The 27,225-nt window shown below is 33.2% G+C and overlaps 2 protein-coding genes across 2 annotated transcripts; both read left to right on the forward strand.

Annotated features, from left to right (window-relative positions):
- The first annotated feature begins 429 nt into the window (after positions 1-429).
- Positions 430-3,261, forward strand: LOC148607679 (uncharacterized). Its single transcript, XM_088546247.1, has 2 exons — positions 430-481; positions 2,011-3,261. The coding sequence occupies exon 2, from the start codon at positions 2,067-2,069 to the stop codon at positions 3,243-3,245; it is 1,179 nt and encodes a 392-aa protein (XP_088402373.1). The 5' UTR covers positions 430-481; positions 2,011-2,066; the 3' UTR covers positions 3,246-3,261.
- A 2,074-nt stretch (positions 3,262-5,335) lies between these two features.
- LOC148607680 (DNA repair protein RAD51 homolog 4-like) lies at positions 5,336-16,543 on the forward strand. Its single transcript, XM_088546017.1, has 9 exons — positions 5,336-5,517; positions 7,128-7,246; positions 11,509-11,590; positions 12,608-12,733; positions 13,489-13,590; positions 14,185-14,275; positions 15,126-15,196; positions 15,872-16,015; positions 16,302-16,543. The coding sequence occupies exons 1-9, from the start codon at positions 5,338-5,340 to the stop codon at positions 16,359-16,361; spliced, it is 975 nt and encodes a 324-aa protein (XP_088402143.1). The 5' UTR covers positions 5,336-5,337; the 3' UTR covers positions 16,362-16,543.
- Positions 16,544-27,225: the final 10,682 nt, after the last annotated feature.

The raw sequence follows: 27,225 nt of genomic DNA on the forward strand, positions 1-27,225 counted from the left end.
GTGGTGATGGAGGTCTGGAGTAACAGAAAAAGTCATTGATACTCATTTACGTAAAGGAAGGAAAGAGTTAAGGAGCGAATGAGTAAAGGACACCCATATCAATATATACTCCCACCAAAGTTCGGGTATAAAAAAAGTTATAAAATATGAAACAAAATGTTGGCAATAATGTTCCAGAACCCTACAAAAATGTGATTTACAGTTTTACAGATTTTGTTTTTAAAAAATGATGAAGATGATTTTTTTATTGTTTTATTTAAAACATTGAAACAACCAGGAAAACATTTAAGTTCAATCTAGCATGTTCATTGTAAGCACAATCAAATTTTGTTCACTTAATTTGGGGCCAACTGTATAACAAAAGTTCAAATTCGGATTTCTCTGTGTTATTTTCCTTCTCCGACTCAAAATTTATCAATAATGTATAAATAGGTATTTGACCTATTTGCAGGTAAAATGCAGGTACACATTTTTGGAACAGGTAAGCTATGTTTATAAACATTATTTGACGTGTTGTATGATGATTATAGGATTGTAAAGCACAAGTAAATAATTATTGCTAGAATTAATTTCTACCTCACCCTCTGTACACAACATTACTGTAGCATGATATTAAAACGTATGCGTACATGTACATACAACAACAAACTTTTTGAGTGGTCAAGGAACAGTATTTTCCCACTATCAAGTATGCAGTCAGAATATTTTGTGTTTATGTACTAGTCGGAGGTCCGGATGCATATTCATTTGATCCCCTGAGGTCATGAAATTATAGGTAGATTCTGAACATTCATGCACGTCGTCAATCTTCTACATAGTAAATACCTTTTTAATATGTGGACCCGAGGATGTGGATCAATAAAATGCACCGATATATACTCTCTTAGTATGGTGGGTTTTTTTTTATTTTATATTGATCCAGTTGACAAGTCCTTTGGTTACAGTAACATTATTGTGAAAAGTCGGTTTGGTTTTTTTTTAATATGTTCTGGTCGGGGTTTCATAAAAAAAAAATCTCAAGTTGAGAATTTCCTCAAATCTTCAATTTTAAGTGATCTAATTGGTCGAAACTTGAGTTGAGGAAGGATTTAAGGACAATCTCAACTGGAGATTTTTTTTATGAAACCGGGCACAGGAAACTCTAGGAAGTTACACAGAGGAGCTGTGAGGAAGACTGATACTGTAATGTGGGGTATCAGTATCCAAATAAATAGGGGAATGTTACAACATCAGATGATATTCGAGCTATGTTTACCGAGATTTTAGGTTGGTTTTCCTTTTGCCTTTGCCGATAATAGACTCTTTTGTGCGAACTGTGGGTTAGTCGATGAACATGCTCAATATACACTTTCGATAGGAATATTTTTTGTTCCATCCAAGCCCTTCCTCGCGGAAGGGTATATCGAGCGTGCTCATCAACTTAACACAAAGGTGTCTATTATGATATTTTGTTTAAACAAGTGGAATAATCCAATACTTTTCATCGATGACTTCAAAATGACTGAATAATGCTTTTAAAAATTCCATGCATATTTAAGTCAAGAAATATGCCATTCAACTGGCACAGCATCACCACAATTCGTATTGTCATTGATCGGCCCATTGATATAGGGCCCCGATCCTCCCAATAAACTTTTTTTCTTCTCATCGAATAGACAAGTAACTTTCCATTTCAACTCGCAAAATTAAAATTTCACTTACCAGCATCGGTACAACCGTGAAATATTGAACATGACCTGTCAGATTGGCGAAAATGTAAAGAGATATTTAAGATAAAAAAAAACGGTTTTGTCCAGTGTCATTACAATACTACTCAGAAAATTAGCACTTGCTACCTTGTTGAGTACTCCATAATAAGCACTAACCACATGCAATGATTACTTAGCTTTGATGAGTTGACTTAGTCTAGTAGAGGTTTCATACAGTGCATTCACCCAAATATAAAAAGAAATAAAGATAAAATTATACATGCACATACAACTTTTATGCTTTGCTTCAATTTCTTAACAGGGAGAACATCAGGTTATGCTACTTTTTGCAACAGAGAATTTGATAAACCATGAGAAATGCCGAGGAAATTAATGCGCTGTCGTGTATCTTGTCTCACTTTCTTGTTGACGATAAATGCTACCGTCGTTTTCATTCTTATCCTTATTCAATCAGGACTGTTCCAAAACTATATGGACAACACGGATGCGGCTGCTCGGTCTATAAGTCATTCGGGAAGATCGAAAAGGAAATCTATTTATAACGAAGAAATCATGGGTGTTCCGCTAAGCTACGATGATATTGATGAAAATCGTGCAAATCAGGCAGGTGGTATTGATCAAAACAGGTACGATCCTGCCAAAGCTATTGACTTTATTCCTCCGGTGCCAAAATTTTCCGTATCCGATGTTGTGTACAGACTGACGGACAGAATTATGGATAAGTATCTGAAATTGGATAATACCGTTTACACGTATAAAATTCTTATTCTTACACCTTTACATAATAGTGAAAAAACAATATTCCGATATGCAAATGAACTTCGACAGCTACAATACGCTCATGAGCTGATATCTATCGCATTTGGTGAAGACAGCAGCACGGACGGCACTGTCCCAGAAGCAAAGGACATTGTTCAGGAGCTTAAGCCGTCCGGATTTAAAAACATATCATTTTATCATTTTGACATAGGCTCCCAAGTTGACGGTGACTGGGAAGAAGTTCATTCCCGGGTTCAGCAATATAAACGGCGTCAACACATCGCAAAAGCTAGAAACTTGTTGCTTAGAAAAGCCTTAACTGATCAAGACTATGTTCTTTGGATAGATAGTGATATTGGTGTTTTACCACCGGACATTATTCAGCAACTGCTATATGCCAAAAAGGATATCGTTTCACCTTCTTGTGTCATGAAACAGGGTCATGTGATTCGCAATTATGACAAAAATATTTGGCGGGAAACTCCATTATCTTTAGAAAACCAGAAATACATGCGGGAAAATTCTCTGATCGTAGAAGGATATGGATCAACGTCACGTATTTACTTGCCTGATTTACGAGGAGAAGGGCGTGTTGTCCCTATTGATGGGGTCGGTGGATGTACCCTTCTAGTTCGAGCAGATTGTCATAGAAACGGTCTGGACTTTCCCGAGACATTGTACAAACACCATATAGAAACAGAAGGACTGGCGAAAAAAGCAAAAGATATGGGTTACTCTGTGTATGGATTGCCGTTTGTTGAAGTTTATCATTATTAAACAAGATACTGAAACATTTTTTTCCATTTTGAATTCATTGTACATGTAACATCGGATGAATTTCCTCGAAATAAAAAAAATGATATTAAATATTAAGTAGATCTCCATTCAAACTTACCCTACCAAAAATTTATAGTTGTTCAAGTTGACGTAATCTTGGTCATAGTAATGATACATGTATGACATCAATCGAGACGTTAATTGGAAATTTTGAATTGTAGAGCCCCAACATTATGAGTACTGACTATAATTCGATCATGTCCAGAACTTAGAGAAGTTGAACAAAAAATAAACAAATAAATACATGTATATAAAATTTAACAAACATTCTAGCTGAGAGTATTGCATGGCCATACAATGTCCCCTACCGGAGGAAAAATCTGTTGAAGAGAACATAATGCAACATTTGTTAACGAGAACAGTACAGAAAATTGAGTCTGCATTTATTCTCAAAACATATAAAAATCATTGACTGATCAGAACCAGAACAAAACTCGAACTTGATCTGTAACTTGTCAAGTTAAAGCAATGTACCAAATATTAAGCATGCATCTGCAAGCATGACGGAAAATAGGAATGCGGAAAACTGAATCGTCCGACAGATGGACTGATAGACGGAGTGCAAACCTAAAGTACCCTGAAGCATGCCGTACGTTGTGTCTGCATTAGAATCATTATGGCTTGTTTTCAGCAAAGAAGTTTACTGATTATATTAATAATTGAATATCCAAAATATTAAAAACAAAACCCTTGAGGAACTCCGTGAAATATAATCTCCAGGTCTTACCAGAAATAAATCAACCATTGCTATGGGATCCCCAAACCTGGTGACATGCAGATAATAAAAAATGACTGCGAATCCTTTTAGTTTTCAAAACATTGAGACATACAAATCGTCTCTCCCTGAATCTTCATCTCTGCGCATGTACGCATCTATTGTAACCCATAAATTGGCGCATGTAGAACAGGTATATATAATTATATGTTGATGTATATTTTGGTATAAAAATGTCACTTCTTCCGTTAATTTTATGTTTGGATCCATTTAAATTGTCATTAAAAAATATATTGAAACAAATCTTCTTGCATTAATATTGTTCACTTCGAATAAAAAAATGTGTTATCCATGATTGAATGAGCACAGATCCTTGAGAACAGGATTTTTATTTTTATCACAAAAATATCATTAAATCATTTAATTTGCATATTTGAGTTATTTAGTATTCTTTGTCATATCCGCTTGCTATTTAATGCTGTTTATATGCTATGCACAGTTTTTCGTTTAAGAGAAGGGGATAGACGAAAAAGACTAGGCATAGCATAAACTGAACACTAAATCGCATGCGGACACGTCTGAGAGCACACATAAGGCTAGAAACCACTAATTCCACTTCCCATAGGATTATATGCAAATTTCACAATATTCAATGGCTTCTCTGGACTTTACCTTAACTTTAACCTGCAGAGGACTATATATCAGCATGATTCTACGTATGTCAGCTCACAATCCTCAGAATGGCATGTGGGGTTAGCAGACTTGCAGTGCAGTACTGGTCACCGGAAGTGAAGTGTCTATAAATAGCATGGGAAATCACAAGATAGGGGTATATTTAGAAATCATTATGGAGATTAGGCTTCACATCACAAGAAGCAAAATGCACCTATAAAATGTACAGAAATGTTTTTCCTTTCAGAAACTGTTTAAATTTTTTAAATAAGATGAGAAGTTTTTTCACAGCACTATGAGGAACACGGGTAATTTCTGCGTAGGACTATTTTTGCGTAGGTTCCAAATGCTCATTGGTTGAATTGGTGGTCTGTAGCCATAATAACTCAAATATGGAAACAGAATGATTTAATGATATTTTTATGATAAAAAAAAACTGGTCCAAATTAAGGGCCTGTGTGAATATAAAAATATAAAAAGCGGATTTGATATGAGGAAAAAAAAGTCAAAGCTAATAATTTATACTTTTGGTGTTTTGGCATCTGACTGCAGAAACAAAGAGTATTTAAGACACCGTCTAGTATAAGTGAATGGAAAATTTTCTCAAGTCGGAAAAATCTATTGATCGTGTCGGAGTCTAATTTTATGCAAATTGTTGGATATCCGTTCAAAGTGAAAGTAATGTCAGTTTTGCGCTGCGGTTTATGCTCATCTTTAACCGAAGAAATACTTGCAAAATTGAACGATCAAGGAATAAGATCTGTAACAGACCTCATAACAAAAGATTTAGAAGAAGTTTCCCTACATTCCAAATTGCCATACAAGGTAAAACAATTATCCGTCTAAGGCATCTTTCACTCCACTCTTCGCCCTGACCACCCTAATATCCAGTCGATTCCGCAAGCTGTTATTGTTTTTCTTCTGAAACCAGGGTTACGGATGGACACTGAAAGGATTAAATTTTCGGAATCCGACTGTCAGTGCATTCCGGGTATGCAAAAACTATTTTTTTTCAACATGTTTTTCCTTTAAATTACGTAAAAAATATATTTTTGAACCAAAAAATTAGTCTGACAACCAGATTATCAAAATTGAAGATATTTCCAAAAAATTAAGCCATAAATGAAGAAAATTGGTCCAATAACAGCTTGCGGAATGAATTTTGAAATAGGTATGATCTTTGACACATAGTTTTTCTGGCGCCATTTTTCTCAAAGTTTCGTCACTTCAAACATTTGTACCAAATGACTATCAACTCCAATAACAATGAAAGTTGTATATTTAGAGAGAGAAATGTCTCAACTTCAATTACATATATTTTTTATTGTCATGCAATGGATTTTTGAACATTTTCTTACGTGTTAAAGTTGACTCAAAATTGAAAATTTTGCCCACGCAAGAATATCGATAAACGCACTACCGACCGCCCTACTCTTGCTACCATTTTATAAGTCCAGATATAAGGCATTTTTTAGTCCGACACATTGGGGGCGACTAAGCCTCCCTCGTTGGCACACTTGTTTAGACTTCCACTTCGTCTGCCATGCAGTCATGCCAGTATACTTACTGTGGTAAATGGTAAAACCTGTACAAAAAAAAAATAGAGAACATTTTGTTTAAAAAGATAAATTATATGTATCAGATTGGCTGACACATAGAGCACTCGTTAGCACCTGCTTCCATCAATAGATAGTCTTTCAAATTCATTCTTGAAAAGCTCTTTAATTTTTATTACTTTTTGCCACTTTCATTAAAGATAACTTTGGTGAAAATGGCATGGCACACAGTGCAGAGCTAGGGATATAAATTGTTGTTGGTGGATCTAATGTAAAAAATTAATACGTAAATCCTTAAAAGTGTGCTCCATTTCTACAAACAGAAAATTAGCAGCAATAATGACCTATTTGGAAGGCCAACAACGTTTCAGACAAAAGTTTTATTACACATTTTGTATGAGTGTGTTTTGGTACCAGTATTGTTCACTGTGGCTGTAAATACTCCATAATAATTCTGGAATATCATCCATGGTGGATTACCATTAAGTTTTATAGTTATTAGTGACCAATAATTAATAGAAAGAATTGTTTTTCATTTTAAAACATTTTACTATGAATTTACAACAATTTATTCAAAATTGTGACTTGAATAGGCACTTTACTATGAAATGCTTACAAAATCAGAATTACATATAAATGCAAAATGTACGTGCATGTATGTACATGTATACATGTATAACAATAGAACTCATCTCTGTGCTAATTGATAATTAATATGGAGACATGCAGTATATGCCCTTTTCAGATATTTTGAACTCGGGATGTGGATGTAAAATAAAATAAATAAATACTTGTATTCAATTACATGTATAATTCTTTTTTTTAAATTCTTATTAGTACAAGTGTTATTTTAAAATATTATTGTTTTAATTGATTTAGGATTTAGTATCCATTGTGAATGTTTTGCTGGCTCAGTACTCAGCTTTCCCTGTCAGTGGAGAAACTCTGTATGAAACTGTTTTAGGATCAACTTCTATTTTACCAACTGGTTGTGAAGGGTAGGTTTATACAGTCAATAGTTTCGTAGTGGAATTTTTTTAATGTGTTAAAAATTTTGCAATAGTGAGCAATTATTTGATATTTATTGGAAGGAGGTTAAGTTATCTAGTATCCTCAATATTCCTTTTTGTTTATACATGTATATATATCTAGTTGAGTTTTTTGTTCTATTGTCATTTCTGTCTTATTTTTCCTTTTATGTATTTACTTTTACATCATTTACACAGTAGTAACACACAGAAGCAACCAATTCTTCCTCAGCCTATTTTTGATTTAAACTATTTTTCCTCTTTATTATGAAATTTTTATTTAACATGCTTGTTAAAGTTGGCATGTTGAAAATCTTAAGTTTACTCTCTTCAGTGGAGAAATGATTTAAACCTTAAAGAAGAATCTATACATATAAAATACTCATTTATATACTTCTCTTCTAAGAATCAGGCAAAATATGTATAAGGTGTGACACATAAAGAAAAAAAATGCAGATTTTTTATTGCATTATCCAATTATTTATACCTCATAACTTCCAGAAATAACCATCTAAGTATTTGTAAAGTTTGCCTCTCTAAGATAGTGATTGGTCAGATTTAGTTGATATGCACATTGGAAAAATGATGGCAAAATTTTCCTGCACTTTTTCCTTACATAAGGAGTAAGAAAATATCTTTGTCAGATATGCTTCAGGACAAATTTTTTTGTTGCATTCTAGATGTATCGAATATATAAACATGATCAAATTAAAAAAAAAAAACGATGTGCCATCCATTACCTTACACAGAATGGTTCTTAAGTAGCTGTCTTTGTAAGAATCATGCAAAATCTAAAAAATGTGATATACCTCAAAAAAAGGCTACATATTTTTATTTTTGTAATTAAGTTGTTTTATGGGTCTATACTATGAAATGTGTAATTATTCATTCAAATCTGCCTGTTCTTAGGAGATAATCAATATTGAAATTCCAATAGATTATATTGTATTTGAGTGTCATTTACAGAGTTATCTCCCTTAATTTTGAAATATACAGTGCATTCTATATAATTTTATCTCCTAAGAACACAGGTTATATGAAAAACTGAATGTTTATTTCTGTTTACTATGGCAATTCAAACAAAATATCAGAAATAAAAATGTGTAGGCTTTTAACCCATGAATCACATTTTGCATGATTCTTAGCTGGAGTGCAACTTAAATAGTTTGATCAAATATACATTCAATGCACCTTAGAATTCATTGCAAGCTAATGAAACAGTGTTTCATTGCCAATAAATAAGGTAAAACAATTACATGCAGAGATAAATATTAAACACATAATTAATATTTAGTAAAAAAACTTAGGTATGAAAGTCTTCTCTTAACTTGTAAATGGAATTTTTAATTTTGGAAATGACTTATTTACCCAATCATTTTAATTTGTTTTCAATTAACTTCATTTTTATGAAATCACAAGAGGAAAGAAAGTAATATCACATTGTATTCACTATCTTTTAATTTCATATAACCTGTTAATTATCTAATTATTTATTTAAACTCTCCAATTGGAGGCAAATAAAAGTATCTTTATATACTTGATTCATACCTAATTGAATAGTGAATAATTTATCATGAAGAATAATGAATACTTCCTAGAAAAGCATTTATTATTTATTGGCATGAAGAAAACATTCTATGATATGGTAGGGTTCATGCTGCTTATCTCTGTTTACCTTTTATTTGTCTAGTTATATGTTTGTTGTTAGTTCATGTGTTCTCAAATGTTTTTTTTTGCCCATGTTTTTGCACTCTTGGATACCCCATTTTCATTGTCACTTTGGTACTTGTATTTTCAATTTGCTTTTAAATATTCTGTATAAATGTTGATTTTTGCCTTCAGTATGAACATAACGTAATCATACTATTATTCTTTGCTTCAGATCAGTGGTGGTTCTAGTGACTTTGGGCCTAAACAAACAGCCCAATTTTTTCCATGTGAATAAATTGAATATAGGGATTTATTTCTCATGTGGTAAATGTACAATACAGCATGAACAATAAATTTCCATTTTAGGAACATATTTCTATTTTATGCAGTATATTCACAACTTATATGTGATTAAAGTAATTTTGCATTTTTTCTATTAAAATTCTATGCAAAATCCCTTATTAACAAGACTTAACAATGCTCATATTGAGGCAGCATAACAATTTTTGGCCTCCCAAGAAAAATAATTGAAAAAAGGTCTTTCAGAAGCTTCACTTTCACAAAATATCACATAAATGATTGATTGTACATTTTTAAGCAAAAAAAAAAAAAAAGAACAGAATACTATAATGTTTGTCCTATAGCACCAGTGGTGAATCCAGGTGGAGTGGGGTGAGGTTCCCAGGGTTAGAACTAAATTGTTTTCAAAATTTTGTAAATTTTTTGCAAAACATGGGTAAAATGAGCAAATCCTTCCATTTTTAAGTTAAACAAATATTCAATTATTATAGACATACATCAATGTTTAAACCCAACAGTAATTGCACATGCTAAAAAATGTTTAGTAAATTTCATCTAACTGATATTTACAGTGAACTCTGTCAAAATCAAGCCCTTTATGGCTTCCAAAGTCACATGGGACAAGTGGTCTTTACAAACAGGATAATTTTACATAGATTGCACTACAAAGGGATATTTTAATCATAGCTTATTGCAGAATACAGGTGGTTGCCACAGGTTTGACTGTAGTCAGTCAGCAGAAGTTTGAATTATATTTGAATGGTTACTTATGAAGATGTCTGGTTTGGATAGGTCTCTGATTATGAAGACTAAATTACAAAAGTTGTGCATTTTCTATTACCCTTCCCCACCCCATTTTTCCAGCTAAATATAATGTTCCTTAAAGATGATTTTGTTTTATTACTTTTCAATAGGAACTGTTAAAGTCAGAATATTTCTCCCATAGATACAATGTAAAAAATATAAAAAATCCCTAATCTACCTACCTACCCTACTTTTTTTCAAATTTGTAATATAAGAAAACGCACATTTTTTTTCCTGATGATCAATATGCACTGGTTTCACTTTCAATGTATTAAATTACTCCTATTCATTTAGATTTTCAATTTACTTAAAATGGATTGATAGTTAAAAAAGCATAAATACACTATGAATATAAGATGAAAACTCATAAACATATAATTGTGTTGAATTAGGTTGATTGTTCAGGGAATTTCAGAGCCATGACATACCTGGTTTTTAGATAAATCAAATTGATTGTTTCAGTTAGATAAATTGTTAGAATGGGAACTCTAAATTTCATGAGAAGGATTTGTCATATCTGCCATTAATGTGAATAATTAATTTCTACTGATAACACGTCTTTGATAAATCATCTCTATGGTAACTGTAGAGAGTGCAACACCTTTCAAGATAATGTTGATCAATTAAAGAAGATCAGAAAAGGACTTACAGCAAGTGAATTTTAATTAAAGATATCAAAATCTGTTAATGTTGCTACAACAATAATGGTTAAATAGTCTGTAGGTTTTTCTTCCTTGTCTTTTTGTAGTTTGCTTTTTAATGGTAAATTGTCAGGTATCCGATTATTTCATACTTATTGTCTTAGGAGGAAAAATTGATAATTTGGTTCAATGTTGATAATTTTTAGAGTTATGCCCCTTTGACTATGTCTTTTCATAGCTTTCAGTTGATTTTCATCCTTTTTCTTTTGAAAGTTTAGATATTGATGTAGAATGTTCTTTATTATTACTTGTTTTAATGGAAATTGGAGGTCATTGATTTTTTTTTTTTTTTTTTTGTTTTGTTTCATTTTTTTGTTTTGTTGTTATTTTTTTTGAATTTTGGACATATCTATTTTTTGCTGGTATAGCTACTTTGTGGGATATCTCTATTTGCGACACTCTGTGAATCACTGAATCTTGTTATAGCTCTTTCCATGTTGAAGCTAAGTTCCTGTTAAATTAAAATACATGTATACTGGTGTGTAGAAATTAATTTCTGCCATTCAACATAATTTTCATCAATGCATGATTAAATCATAATTTTGGCTTTGTAAATTAAATAAGGTTTTCAAGAAATGTACCATTTTTTTTCTAACTTCGACTGATTATGAAATATTTTTGTTATAGAAACTCTCCATAACTAGATGCATGAACATTCACATAAGCCAGCAATGAATTAAAAGTAAAAAAGAAAACATATTATTTATTAATGGTGCATGGGGCATTTGTTTTAAATTCATTTCAACATCATTTGTTCATGATTTTCAATACTTGCAGATTGAACAAAATTCTGGATGGAGGTCTTTACACAGGGGAGGTAACTGAAGTAGCAGGTGAAATAGCCTCTGGAAAGACTCAGGTAAGTGATATTGTAATTACACTACAAAAACAAAAAAGATTTCAAGTAGAAATGGTACGAAAACATACATTGTTTATACAGATGAAAAACATCTGTTTGTCTGGTATAAAGTAGATCTGCTTTTTTTGTCCATTGTGTCCATCATAGAAGTTTGAGAACATTTTATATCATACTAAATTTATGCAGGTGGTGATTTTGTGTCTATAGCTATTATATGGTTCCAAAACCAATGACCTTGCGTTGTCTACAACTCCTCCTTAAGAACTTGCAGGATTGTAATGAAACTTAGTGGAGTGTTAGATTACCATATATTAAGAATAATGTCATATTCTGTTATTGTATTGTCAACAAAAAATAATACTAATCGCTGTTTGGAGTTTGGTGTTTTAGAAATGGCAGCAAATTGTGTGTCAAAAGTAAATAGTCTATCCACCATAAAAATTGTGTCCAATATGAATCGTATGTCCATGTGCACATTGATCTCCAGATGTACAGGGTACAACAGGCTGTGGAGGGTATTAGTGCCTTTAGGGGCAATGTCTGGTCAATTGCCAGGCTCTCTCAAACCAGGCTAGTTAGATTATACTGCTTGAAATGTCTGCCTCAACTTGGTGTGGAGACATATTGTTTTTGCCCTGTATGTCTATCTGTCTGTCAAACTTTTGTAAGCACAACTCCTTAGAAACTAATGCACTGAATTTCATGAAACTTTGTAGGTAGTTAATACATTAGAATACAAGATAGTGCTTGTTACAAGAAATTGTTAATCCACTTAATTTTATGGGGGTTATATCCCTCTCAACTTTGGAACAAGAGGAGACATACATTTTCAAGGCAAAAACAACCTTAAATTCTAACTCCAATAACAGACTAGACTACCAGGATGGATTTGTTCTAAGGATTTATATGCAGGTCAAGAACAATCTGTACAATTAGTGATAACAAACAAATTTTCAACATCCCATAATAACCAGATTTGCAGCTTTTAAAGGTAATTTATAACTGTGGCCATTTCAGCTATGCTTTAGTATAACAGCATCAGTGGTGAGCCAGTCATGTCAGAATGTCCTGTATATTGACACCTGTGGTGGATTCTGTGCTGAGAGGTTGGAGGAGATTCTGCTGACTAGATATCAGTTACAGGTTAGTTGTTTACACAGGCTTGTTATAATTTGTGGTCATTTGATTTGATTTCTGTGGAGTTAAGGGAAAATATTTAAGGAATTTTAACAAATTTGTATATGAAGGTTGAGTATCATATGAAGACGTGCATGAAAGGAAAGAATAACTGTTGGAGGACTCCTAAGGGAGATCATCCAAATTATGGGTTTTACATGTTAAAATTTTGTAGTGCAACTTCTCCAAAACTGACCAAGGGATTTTGATGGAATTTGAGTATCATATATAGATGTGCATGAAGGAATATAAATACTGTTGGAAGACACCTAGGGGAGATAATCCAAATTAAGGGTTTTTACATGTTTAAACCTTGTATGCACAACTCCTCCTAAACCTTTAAACCTCTCAAGGGATTTTGATGACATTTTATAGGGAGGTTTGGTGTCATACATTCTATGTAGATGTGCATGAACAAATATAATTACTATCTGAGAACTCTAAAGGGAGATAATCAGTGTTAAGGGTTTTACATATTATAACCTGTAAGTACAACTCCTCATAACACTCAAGGGTCCTTTGATGAAAATTCATAGCAAGGTTGTTGGGTATCATATGTAGATGTGCAAAGAAGAATATAATAACTGTTTGAGGACTCCAATAGGAATTAATCTAAAAGGTGTTTTTCATATGAGTCATTTTGAAGCAAGGGTATTCTCTTTGTGAGCTTGCTCACAGTATTTCTAGTTTATGACAAACTTGTGATTTTTTTATTTTTCCAGGATTTGTCCAGTACATTAGAGAGGACCAGATATCTTGTATCACATGATATATACAGTTTGTTATCAGAGTTACAGCAACTGAAATCCAGCATCACACAGCAGGTATATATCACTTTTTATAGAGATTGAAATATTTCTGGATTTATTGTTTTAAATTGTTGAAATATATGATATCTTAAAGTACAATTTACCCTTTGGAATTACATCCTCCCCCCCCTAAACTTTTAGAATTTGAATTAACACAATATAATGGACCAAACTTTGAGTGAATGATAACTATTAGATTAGCTAGAAATAATGTGAGCAAGCTCACAAGGAACATCTCAATTAAAATTGTGTACAAGTTTTAATCCATTAGTTGGATTATAGTCCTTTTGGAGTCCTCCAAATGTGATAATATTCCTTCATGCACATCTGCATATGATGGTTTACCTTTCTAAATAATTACATTGAAAATAGGAATTGTGCTTACAAGAAATTTGGACAGACAGATTAGATGATTCCTATATACCCCCAAATTTTGCTTGGTGGGGTATGAAAATAAATCAACTAATCTGTGTCAATTGTACAGAAATAACTTGTTTAGAAGATTTTACCACGGAAAAAATAGTAACTTCGGCCTACAAAATAACCCATAGAAAATGTACAACCATTCAAGATTGTGTTGAAGTAGACTTTGTGTTCTGTTTGTTTCAGTCAGATCTATTTTACTCTAGTTTGAAGTTAGTGATAATAGATAATGTTGCTTCAGTGATATACCCTATTCTAGGAGGTAACCAGTTAGATGGTAAGTAACTTTTATTAGTTCTAACTCTTAAGGAACAAGAATGAGCTTTTAGAAATATGAGTATTATGTGCTATAGCATATTAGCATATAGCATATAGCCACTTACCTAGAGTAGTTTCTTTATTTCCAACCAACAAGATCTGCGAGTAGGTTTTCTATCTGTATCTTTCTGTTTGCAAGATTAATCAAGGGAACCAAGATTCTAGCAGAAATCAAAAGAATGTAATCCAGGGACACAGACTAGACACATAGGATCATGTACTAGGGATTTCGTAAAAATTAGTGTTTCCATGGGAAATTCCAAATAAAAACCAACTTTCTCACAATTAAAGTCAGCATTCTGGATATAACAGATCCTTCCAGAAATTTAAAGTTCTATGTACATGTATCAAAGGGAAATTTGAAAATGTTGAAGAACTTTTCCTCACCAAAATTTCGCTTTTTAGGAAGTTGGAAAGTTGAAACTCCAAAGCATTTACAACACATCTTGAATTACCGGTAGTTCATTGGTACTCAATAGTCAATACGCAAATTGTCAATCGATTTTTTTTTTAATTCAATCATTGATTAAGCAACTTTTCACAGGTTGCAGTAAGATCACATATTTTAATTATATTGACTCTGTGCATATTCATCATCACTATATAAGTTTTTTCTTAGAAATCAGGTGATGCACACATGTACATGTACCATCAAACAATTACTTTTTATCAAAGATTATGTATACTATAATGACTTTATACAAATACATGCTATTTCATAAGTTATGATAAAAGTGTTCATAGAGGGGCACAAATTTCCGTAATAGTGACATGTTGTTGTTTTTAAAAGTCTCCTCTGTATTTTTTAGGATATGGGTTGATTGTCCATTTATCACAGATGATTAAGATACTTGCTGTTGATTACTCACTGTCTGTACTGGTATGTACATGTATATTATTTGGTTAATGAAACAGTCATGCTTTTTAGAACATCTATTTCTTTCAATATACAAATCCTTTGCAATGCATACCAAAGAAATGCTCGTCTTTACAGAACCTCTTGTGGATTGTAGAATTTGTTTGATTTAGACAAGTGTTCAGTTAACCAAGGTTCAAAATACATCTAAAATGATATAATGGAACTTTAAAAAGTTTACTTTAGACAGGTTTTCAAATTATTAAGAGTCCAGTTTAGACAGGTCTCATAGTATTATCTGTTTTCATTAAGAGCCGGAAACCGGCCAAAAATCATCACTTGTAGGTCTAATTTTTTGGCTATCCTGTTTTTAATTTCCTCCGGGCCTATGGTTTTTTTTTTCACCTATTCCTAAACATTTTTATTCAGTTCCAAAACTTAGTGAAAACACCATTATGTACATGAATTTTTAAAGAAAGTTGAAGTTGTTTCAAAGTTAAAAGCACTTATTGCTGTTTCATTAAAATTATTTTTGATTTCATAAGTAAACTGTTTGGTAATTAACAAAATGGGAATATAGTAATGATGATTGACGGAATTTCTAATCCAAACAGAAATCACATTACCTCAGGAATTAAACTATTTGATGAATAATTCACACTTTTCCATTCCTGTAAGTAGTTATATTTTATTGACCAGGTGGTAAACAATGTTGTGACTAGCGAAGGTGAGAGGAAAGCTAGTTTAGGAAGAGTTTGGTCGCATGTACCTCATAATAGACTAATCATGTCAAGTCCTGGGGGTCACCAGAGACAGTTGGTGTTGGTTAAAAGTTCTAGGGCAGTGAGTATTACATTGTAAAAATAAAGAATGAAATTTTTAGAAATAAGAGTTTTTGGTTTTATAACTATATATGTACATGTAATAAGAGTTTATACAATTCCCTTATAAGTTCAAAAGTCACACAGTACTGATAGTGTGTAGGAAGGTGTCTTATGTTGAAATATTGTTATTGCCTGAAATAAATGAAATTTCGTCTCAAAATAATTAAAACAGGAAACTTGCTTTTTTTTATGAAATCAAAGCTTGAAATTGATCAGTAAATGCCATGTATTGTTTTCTCTTTAAGGCAATTGGACAGGTGGCAAACTTTATGATCAGTGAGAAAGGATGCATTGATGTGGGCTGAGGTGTCTGATTAGTGGTACTTAGGAACAAATTGTTCAAATTGTTACTGAGAATTCTAACTATGATATTCATCCATCGAATGGTAGCATAATGAAGTTCAGTATGTGGGACATATTGACATTGGTGCTAAATACCTGTTTTTTTGTATTTGTTTTATTTTTAATTAAAAAAAGTCTAAGTTAATTTTTTTTCTTGTATTTAGATAGTTAGGGTCTTGCATTACTGGTGAAGGTGATCTATGGTTATTATTTAGGCTATCCACATGATCCATCTGTCTATAATGTATTAGATTCCAAAATCTTAAATACAATAAAATGTGGTGTATATATATCAATTACCATGTAAGATGGTCAAAATTTGATAAATATTTGATGAAAATCTTCAATTCAATGGAAAAGTAACATATATCCGAATTCAAAATTTATGGGTGTAAGTCTTCTTAAATAAGTGAATTAAAATGTTATACCGTATTTTATAACCATAATGATGTATTAAGAGTTTGAATAGTGAGTGCCTTTTCTGACTAAGTCAGTATTCTGTAGGTAATAAACAATTGTTTCATTGGCCTATAATCTTTAAAAAAAAAAATGATGTTTTTCTTCCTTCTGCAGTATAGCATATGCATGATATAGAAATACTTGGAATTGGTTCCAGCATCCATCTACCATGATAGGTGTGGTTATGCGTTTATTTTTTTAAGATTTTTATCAAATGTGGAAGATATGTTTGTGTGCAGTTCTGTCATTAGTGTGGCAGAGTTATTGCCCTTTGATCTTTGTTATGTTAACATACATAATTTAATCAGACTTTAGCAATATGTTTTCTTCAAAGTTTGAATTTAAAGGGCTTGACTGAATTCTTAAGTAATAACTGACCTCAGATCACTGGCACTATTTTCTTGTTTCTGTCAATAAGGTGTTCATAAGTCTTTTGTGCCTCAGTAATTCAGAAAAATTGCTAAGTTGTCCTTATTGGTACTAGCACTCATTCTTGTATAAATGGATAGATTTTTATTAAAACAAAACAATGTGTTTAGCCTATTTCCTGAGTTTTATAAAAAAAAAAATCTCAAGTTCAGAATTTCTTCAAATCCTGAGTTTTTCCTCAAAACTCAAGATTTCTAGTTATCTGATTGAGTTAAGGTTTTGAGTTTGAGGAAAATCTCAATTTCAAGAGTTTTTTTTTTTTTTTTTTTTTTTTTTTTTTTTTTTTTTATGAAGCCTGGCATTGGTTTAGGTTGAGTGTTACAGTCATATGTCCTTTGAAGTAAAATTTGGTAGTTCATGTGCTCCAGTGTCCATGATTCATATGGGATTAAACAGTTGTAGGTTACAATAACAGTATTGAACACTATTCTTTTATTTATGGATAAGTGAAGACACAATAACACATTAATAGTCACAAAGTGCACATAGTATAGTTAAACCAAATAAACCACCACTGTCCACGTGACTGAGACTAGAAAGGGTAATTCAGTTAAGAATCTGCACCTCTTATATATCAGTATCCTAAGCATACTGTAGCTAGAATCTCATTGAATTATTAGACTGCAAGAAATATCTACCTGTTGGAATAACTAATGTACTGATAGTCATTTAAAACTTACCAATACTTAATTTTTACACTTGCAGCTGTCCATATTTTCCTTCCGCTCATCAGAAATTTGTTTGGACCATCTTTTAAATACATCAAGTACAATGTAAAGTATATAAAAATAATAATTACAGAATTACAAGAGATACGGTTTTACATGATGAGACAAAAGGTATTTTACGAAAGTATATACTATATTAAGTTCCAACAGTCGTTATGTTTACTAATCGACGATCTAATTAAAATCAGACCTACTACATTTTTTGTAATTGTTCCATTCAGTCCCTGTATGCAGGATCTAACAACACTCTATTGCGGTATTGATGCTCTGATCATCAGCCAATCAGACTTCGGCTTTTGTGTTCGTAAAAGCATTATTCAAAGGTAAGAAAAAGTCACTTGCACAGAAATTAAAGTAAATTTCAGTGCTGTTGGATTTTTTGCATTAGCCTAACTTCAATTAGATTGACTAACCGATCTGTCCCTAATCCTTCATAAAGCGACGTGATTACAGTTTAAAAATATTAATACACGATCTTTAAGACAGTGGTTAAAAATAGATTTTATTCGAAGATCAATGTTGATGTTTTATTGAGTTGAATTCCCTTTTCTATTAGTCTCTCTCCGAGTTTGCCTGCAACGAACCATATCATAGAATGATTGTCTAAACGGTTTGCTCATGGCTGTATAGATCCAGACATTATGGAGAAAGGACATGGCAGTAAATAGGTCACAGAAAGTACGCCCTGTTCTCGTCAACAACCAAATGTCATCACGTGGGGCTCCATATACGTATTCTAAACTTTGGTAAACTATATTAGGTATTTCTCCAGAAAGTATACTTAGAATTACCAATATGACGAGGATTATCTTCTTTTTATGGCTTTTGAATAGATCCTCTTTTGTTATTTTGTATTTTCTCATTTTGACTTTTCTTATTGTTCGAAGACAGTACATCATACAAACGGTTATGACTAATGATGGCAGTATGTGTATAATTATAAGGTCACACAGTTTCATGACATTTATAACGCTTTCAGAGAATATACTTTTTCCTATACACATTGTAATTTCAGGTCGTATTTGTGTTGGTTTCACTCTTTGGTCTTGACAGAAATCCGTCTCATTACTATCACAATCAAGACCCAGTAAAACTGTATTCGTTGTATCACTTGGATTTGAATGATTGAATTCGGAGTCTTCCAAAAAAAGATCCGAAAGTATAGCCCCATGTTCTTTGCAGGTTAAATCATCCTTGGTAATGTTGGGATTATTTGGCGCATTGTCCTCCAAATTATGACTAGAAAATGAATGAATGTTGGTAGAAAGTTGGCATAAATTTTTATTTAGACAAATTATAGGTAAAATAAAACCAGCAATTAACAACAAGGTCTGAATTCGTGAATTACACATCTTCCTGCCCTTTAATGGGAATGCACAAACGACGAAACGCTGCATTGCCATTGCCATAGCAACTAGAAGTGAGATAGAATGAAATGTATCTGACAAGGACACACTTACAACCGAAACAATACACAGCGTTGTCCCTTTCCAATACTGTTGTGTATATTCAGAAACTGCGTTAAATGTTGCACATAACATAGACAAGCTATCAAATATAGCTATGAGGACCAACCATTTTGTTATTGTCGACCGATTTTCTGGTTTTAACCAAATACACAGTACAAAACTGTTACATACTGTCAATACTATACAGAACGCTATATATCGAACAAACTCGGTTAATTCAGGAACAACAATAGGATAACAAATCATTTCCACTGTCCTTTTGTGATTGATTCCTTGGTCGCCACTAGTTGATGTTATAACCGTCGGAGTTAAATGTATTCCTAGTACTATAACAATCCAAATTTTGCTTTCAAAATTTATTCATTTTATTGAGTATGTTATCCATTTATAGAAAATTGATACCAAGTCAACATCTCGCCCTTCTGTCACAAAAATTTTAAGCACGAAAAATATTCCTATTCAAAAGACTGATAAGTTTCGACAGTTATGTCTTTTTTCCATGTTCGGTAGTTACGTATCACCCACCTTTCATTAAACTATAAAACGATGTAACTGTAGCCAGTTGGTAAATATTAAAAACATCAATATCATTAGGGAACTGTGCATTAAATTCATTATTGAGGATTTGTCAACAAATATGCCGTAAAATTCATTGGTGATTGGGGAATACGGGAATCACTATATCAACAAGGACAAGCCTGGTCATTAAGACGAACTAAACAATAATTTTGATCAATGGTGATAGTCATCGAAATACTGAACTAGTTGTAGTCTATTATAGCTATCTGATCGGACGATGCTTTATTTATGCGTTCCACCTAAAATTGATAGAAACGTCAGGTAATTAAGAAAAATAACCGCTATAAATGGTACATGTTTGCATAATTATCAAGCACCTACCATAAAAATGACTATTCCGTATGTTATAACGAATAATAATTCCTGTACTACTAGGAGATAGGGCAATATCACAAAATGTCAACCCGATATTGCGATATTTTGCATGCGAAACCGCATGCAGATATATTATGGAATTTTATTATTCTTTAAAATAATCTGTATTGGGCTCATATGGTAGAAACTAGTATTGTCTTGCGATTTGAAAGTGAAATAAGTAACCACTACGAAGTTGAAAACAAGACAGTTCACAATCAATTTATTTAAAAAAAAGTAAAATGCGTCATAATGAGTGCAAGTATTATTTTTTATGAAATTGAACAGACAGGAATTTAGCGATTCTTCTCTGTAACCAGGTCTTCAAGACCATCTCCGGACAAATATATCTTTAATCAGTCAAAAACTTCTCAAGACAGAGATAAATACACCCACAGAATCCTGAACAGTTCAAGCAAATATGAACACATCATGCAAAACTCTTGAGTTTTGATTGCGATTAAATATTTAACACAGGAAATAAACAATTCACTATTACAAGACAAGTAATAGGATCATTTTCATTTCCGAAGTATAATTCTATAGTATAGTAGGAAACTATTGTATTAACTTACTAGTAAAATGTTTAACGGGATATTTATGCACCGACCATTTTTATACTGAGGGGGAATAGGGGAGGGGGTGGGATTTTCAATGTAGCTAAATAATTTTTTTCTACTCTTCTTAAAACCATTTTTTTTTCAATAGCAAATGAATAATAATATTTTTCCCAGGAACATGGCAGAAGTTTTTTGCCAGTTAACTTTACGATAAACAATAAATGGAAAATTTTATATAGACATTAAAGGAGGGTATATACAAGTAAAGATTCAGTTCAATCAGATATGTTATTCTTATTAAGACTAAATAAAATAAATTAGTAGATCTGCATCCCCCTCCCGCCCCTAAAAATGACAATCCTTTTTAGAAAAATGGGACAGGAATTTCAAAATCAGGATTTTTATTCAAGTCAGTTTCTTGCATTTAGGCCTTATAACATTCAAATCTTTTCAATTCTTGCTGACCAAAATAATGTTTCTTCTCTGAAACTGATGTGGCTATGGATTTAGAACATGTCCATACATCAAATAGATAAAATTAGGCTAGCAAACATTTGGTAAGGAATAAAAAATAAAAAATAAAATCCTACCAACCACCCCATATTGTTGTTGAGGGTTGGATGAAATTTACCTAGCCTAAATAATACAATGCCTTGTCTGTAGCCAGGAATTGGACAAGGAGCCGCTTCTTCTTTATAAAACATAACAAAGCACGAGAAAGTCTGGGACTCGTGCAGTCCAAGAAGCTTCCTCTGCGATAGCATGATGAAGTCTTGGACTCGTGCAATTCAAGAAGCTTCCCCTGCGATAGCATGAGAAAGATTGGGACTTGTTCGGTCCGGGAAGCTTCCCCTGCGATAGCACGAGAAAGTTTGGGACACATGCAGGCCGTTAAGCACAAAAGAAAAAGACTCGTGCAGGGAAGCAGCCCACATCACAATCAATTATGCATGACCAATCTACCCAAGTCTACCCCTTCTTTTGCCCTGAGGATTTCACTCTCGAGAGTGTGGTGATGTTGCTATCTGAGTGTCTTAGTATGTGGCCTATCCATCTCCATTTACGCCTCTTTATGGTGTCAGTTGTAGGTGTTTGGCTGGTATGTTCCTATAGCTCTGGTAATTCATCATGCTATCTGATTTGTAGAATCTGTCTGAGGCATCTGTTTACATCATCTGCAAAGTCCAGGTCTTCTAGCTTTGTAGTGAGTGACCATTGAGTTATATTAGGTAGTGACAGCAGTGCTCTCATAATTCAGCCTATGGCTACAGAGAAGATTAGGGGTGACAGGAGACAAGCTTGGCGTACTCCTGTATGTACACTGGGTGTCTTCCACCTATTCCCACTTTTTAAAAAACATTATTCCTCCTATTCCCACATACAAGTTTCTTTGATGTTTTGATTTGTTTTTATAATAATTAAGCCCTACATAATTGACACCTTCTGTTTACCTGTGTTTACCTTTATTTTGCAATTTTTTTGCATATTTTATATTTTTACATAAGTATGAAAGAGAATGAGATTTAAACAAATGGAACATAAATTTAAGATTTTATTATAATATGTGATATGATATTTAACAAAATATAAATATTATCAGAAACTGAAAAAAAAAAAAAAACTAGACCAGAATCTAGACATTTTGATGTAATTAAATTACAGCTTTCTAATTGATTAAATAATTATGAACTGGCAAAGCTGAGAAATATTAAATGTTTCATTGCAAGCTGATGTACTGATTTGACAGATATGTACTCAGCTGAGAACCCCAAGCTTCATGAACTCCATGCCCATGTTTGACTATATATTGTTGTCCATTCCCAGTTTTTGTCATTAAATAGTTACAATGGCTAATGCAATACTACAAGTGAAGTTCGTTATTATATTTATGCAACAAAATGGAAATTCACTGACAAAATATATCATTTACCTGTCATTAACTACAAAATCAATTAACATCTAATCAAACATTGTTTATACAGTATAATCCTTTATCTACACTATTTTCCACCTATTCCCACATGAAAATTTACCTTTTTATTACCTATTTTATAAAAAGTGGGAATAGGTGGAATGAACCGTACACTGAAGGATGGTGAGAGTGTGGAATTGTGGATGACGTGGCATTTGGTGTTTTTGTAGAGTCCTTGGATAATCTGTACTATTTGACAGGGATTCCATAGTGTCCTAGTACATATAATGTGTATTTCTATCAACTATGTCGGCCTTTTTGAAGTCCACGAAGTTGATGTAGAGGGATGATTACTATTCAATGGGCTATGCAATTTGGTCAGTACAAAGAATAGGCCCGTAGCAGCGCTAAACTTGTTGTAAAAGGCAACTAAATAGTGCTCAGAACTTTGATGGGGGCTAAAGGCGTTCTGCACACAGAGCAAGTGGGCTGTGTGCCCCATGTGATGGAAAGGGGTAACCCTGGCATTTAACATGCTGGGGTTGTCAAGCCATAATACGAAAAATCATAGTGGTGCAACATGTTGGGAAAGATGCCACGTTCCTTGCACGTTAAAGAACCCTTCTTTGATATTCTACCGGCTGCCGGAGTAGGAACCATTTGGCTCCGCCACAGAAGTCTAAATTGCCCAACCCTACCCAATTTCAAGTGGCAATACAAATTTGTCGAACCCAATACCCTTGTGTCCCGTTCTATCATTTCACGTTCATTTTTCACATCTATTTCATGTTCATCGCCTGGATATAGCTGAAATATTGATCCTCGGGCGTTAACCCCAACAATCGATCAATGAATCAAGATGCTGCAGGTGAATTCTGGGTCGATCTTCAAGAACTCAGGGTAAGTTTGGTCCAGTCCTGGGGCTTTTCCAGTCCTGATTCTCAATAGAGCTTTTATGATTTCATCCTTTGTGATTGGGCCAATATCAACATCAAGTTCTTCTCCAGGAGGTAACCAAGAGCATCTGGTATATCTTCTCCATTTAAAAGTGATCCATCTAGGTTTGTTATCACACTACCATATTTGTCTATCACTGGTTTGGAATTGTTGGTCTTTCTACCTGCCAGTTGGCATGTGTTGTTGTGCGCAGTCTTGATGTCATTTCTAGCCATTGCATTATTTGCTTTTGAAGCGAGCTCGTTGATGTAGGTTCTTTTATCCTGCTTGATCTTTCTCTTTACTTGTTTCCTGATGATTATGTGTTACCTCGTCAACTATGTTTTCTTCAATCCTGTCTTGACTTGGTCAAGTTGTATCTTAATAGACCTACACTTTTTAGTTGTCTCGATTGTATCGAAAGATAACCATATCTTGTATTCCTTCTTTGAAAATCAAAGTTCTTCTTGGCATGTGGTGTTATATATGGATTTTACTCTCTCTTCCATTTTTTTTTTACTCTGCCCCTTCCTTATGCTGTGCTTTCTGCTTCTTGTCTGATATTGTCTATTTGCCCTGGCTATCTTGATCTTAAATTTAGCCACCACAAGTTGATGATCGGATGCTATATCAGCACCTCGATAAGCTCTAACGTCTGTCATGCTCTTTCCATCTCCTGGTGACTTTAATGTGCTCTATCTGATTTCTAGTTTTCATCTATGGAGATACCCAGGTTGTTTATATCCTTGTGAGGGAATGTTGTACTTCCTATGACCAGATTTTTGTGGGAGCATAAATCTGCAAAGAGTTCTCCATTTTCGTTGAATTGATCGTTACCAATTCCTTCCTTCCCCATGATGAGTTCTATCCCTGTGTTATCTTTTCCAACTTCGGTCATTCATGTCACCCATTACAATCAAGATGTCCCATGGTGTTCTGTCTAGGGTAGCTTGGAACTGGTTGTAAAACTTCTCTTTATCTTCTTTCTCTGCTACATTGGTAGGAGTGTAGCATTGAATGACTGTTACTTTTTATATCTCTGACATAAATCTTGTCACGACAATTCTTTCACTCACAGGATTCCATTCGATGAGTTATGATTTGGCCTTCTCGTTTAGTTAGATTCATACTCCGTGTTGATGGTTACCATCCTCGTTTGGTGGTCTAGAGTACAGTAGAGTTTGCCATATGAAGATAGAATGACCGCTCCAGATGATTCCATCTAACTTCGTCCCAAGGTTGAAGCACTCCATTTCTCTTGCAGCGTGGGCAGCTTTTTCTGTTTGGTATAATGTCCGCACGTCCCAGCTCGCAATCCTTGAGGTGGTCTTAAGGGAGAAAAGTTTCATCGGCATATGTCAGGGCTACAGACTGTCCCCATTGTATGTGGCATATGTCAGGGCTACAGACTGTCCCCATTGTATGTGGCATATGTCAGGGCTACAGACTGTTCCCGTTGTATGTGGCATATGTCAGGGCTACAGACTGTCCCCATTGTATGTGGCATATGTCAGGGCTACAGACTGTCCCCATTGTATGTGGCATATGTCAGGGCTACAGACTGTTCCCGTTGCACATCATACTAAGAACTAATTCTAATGTTAGAAGTAAGTTCTCATTGTTCAAAAGTATAGAATAATTTTTTTTTTCACTTCAAAGTGTTTTCAGCCGCCTTAATTAGTTCATTACTGAACATGCTAGTATACACCATTGTCATGTCATAAGTACATAGGAAATTTGTTGTCTCGTACGTAAGTTCCTTGGTGTTTAACTAAAGTTAGCAAACATTAGTCAAGAAGTCTACACAAGTAATGCGTTGGAGAACCACAATAGGAAAAACTCAGACGGCCTGGTATTCTTATCTTTTCTCTATTGGAGATAAAATCTAAATTGGTTATAATGTTTAGTAGTAGTTCGTGTATTTTTGTGCATCCTTCTTAATAGTTTAACATACTGGATTAATATAAAACAAAAGTATCTGGATATTGATATCCATTTAGTTGCTCATTATAACATCATGAATTTTGCGACTATAAACCGTAGAATGTTGACATTAATGACGTGTACATACTTCTTCATACATAGTTTAACATGTTGAATGGCATTTTTGATACATTCCCTATATTTACATGAGATTCCTCTCCCCTCTTTTCTTTTTTTTCTATTTTTTTTTCTTGCTAAACTTTTTTTTTATGAAAAACAGAATACAACATTATTTTTTTTTACCAACTTCGAACTGTATTTATTTTTTTTCTTGCCACAGCAAAAGTATTTTTTTTCATTTTTCTTCAAAGTGAAATTAATATATATTTTTTCAAAAATATCCCAGCCCCCACCCCTCCCCCCAATATAAAAATGGTCCGTGCCTTATCACGTGATCATGTAGATTTTGAGCGGGAATATTTTCCCTTTGTAATCAATTTCTAGCCTAGACCTGACTAGGCAACATTCTAGTTTTAGTTAAAATATAGTAGACATTGTTTTGTTTTTTGTCTTTGCTTAAATTTTATTATTTTCATTTATAAATTTTCAATAATATTTAATAAATATGTCGTCTAGAAAAATATTCTATTTTATGTTTTCCAATATTCTAAACTTATACTTCGTCTAGGTATAACTTTTAAGACGGTCTTTTGCATTGGGTATGGACACAGGTTTCCACATAAAGTTCCTACATATTTATGATTGTACAACCTAGAAGTTGGGTTTTGTGGTTTTTCTCGATCTGATTGTGGTTTTTCGTCGCCGGCGAGGCCGTCCGTGATATAGAATGTTTCACTACACATTATTTGTATTTTGAAATACAATATATGACCATGTATAATATGTTGTTTACATGTACGATGTCATTAATATACTTGCTTTAGTACCCATTGTTGTTACATATATATGAATTCTGTGGCGCTATTATACATGCATTATGTCTTATGGTGATAATTCTCCGGTGTCCACTAACTAGTCGCAGTGGCCTATTTGCAAATTTATAGGATTGTTTATTTATAAGGCTATATAAATGAATGTATAGAGTATACTGTGAATAAACAATGGTCGAAAACAAAAAAGCTGGAAATTTATAAAATTCGAAAGGGGGCTTTCTTTGATAGAAACAAGCAATTCGTCGAAGTTGCATAAATTAATGTTTTGAGTTATCGTGCGAAGTGTAAGCGACAGACGGACTGACACATTATAAATATGTTCAATTCATGTAATTTTAAGATTGGCCAAAACCACTTATTGTAACTGTGTTAGAGCTAAATAAAATATTTGTATTTGTAAATAATAGTACTTCTCCAAATCCGATGATAATGAGGTCGATGCTGCTGGAAATATAGATTCATCAGCCGAAGAACACTTACCACTTAAATCTTAGATATGTCTATTGTGGTTTTGAAAAAAAAAAT

The sequence above is a fragment of the Perna viridis genome, chromosome 9 (genome assembly GCF_037379345.1).
Source record: "Perna viridis isolate PV_CMFRI_1.1 ecotype Kerala chromosome 9, ASM3737934v1, whole genome shotgun sequence".
Classification (NCBI taxonomy): Eukaryota; Metazoa; Mollusca; class Bivalvia; order Mytilida; family Mytilidae; genus Perna; species Perna viridis.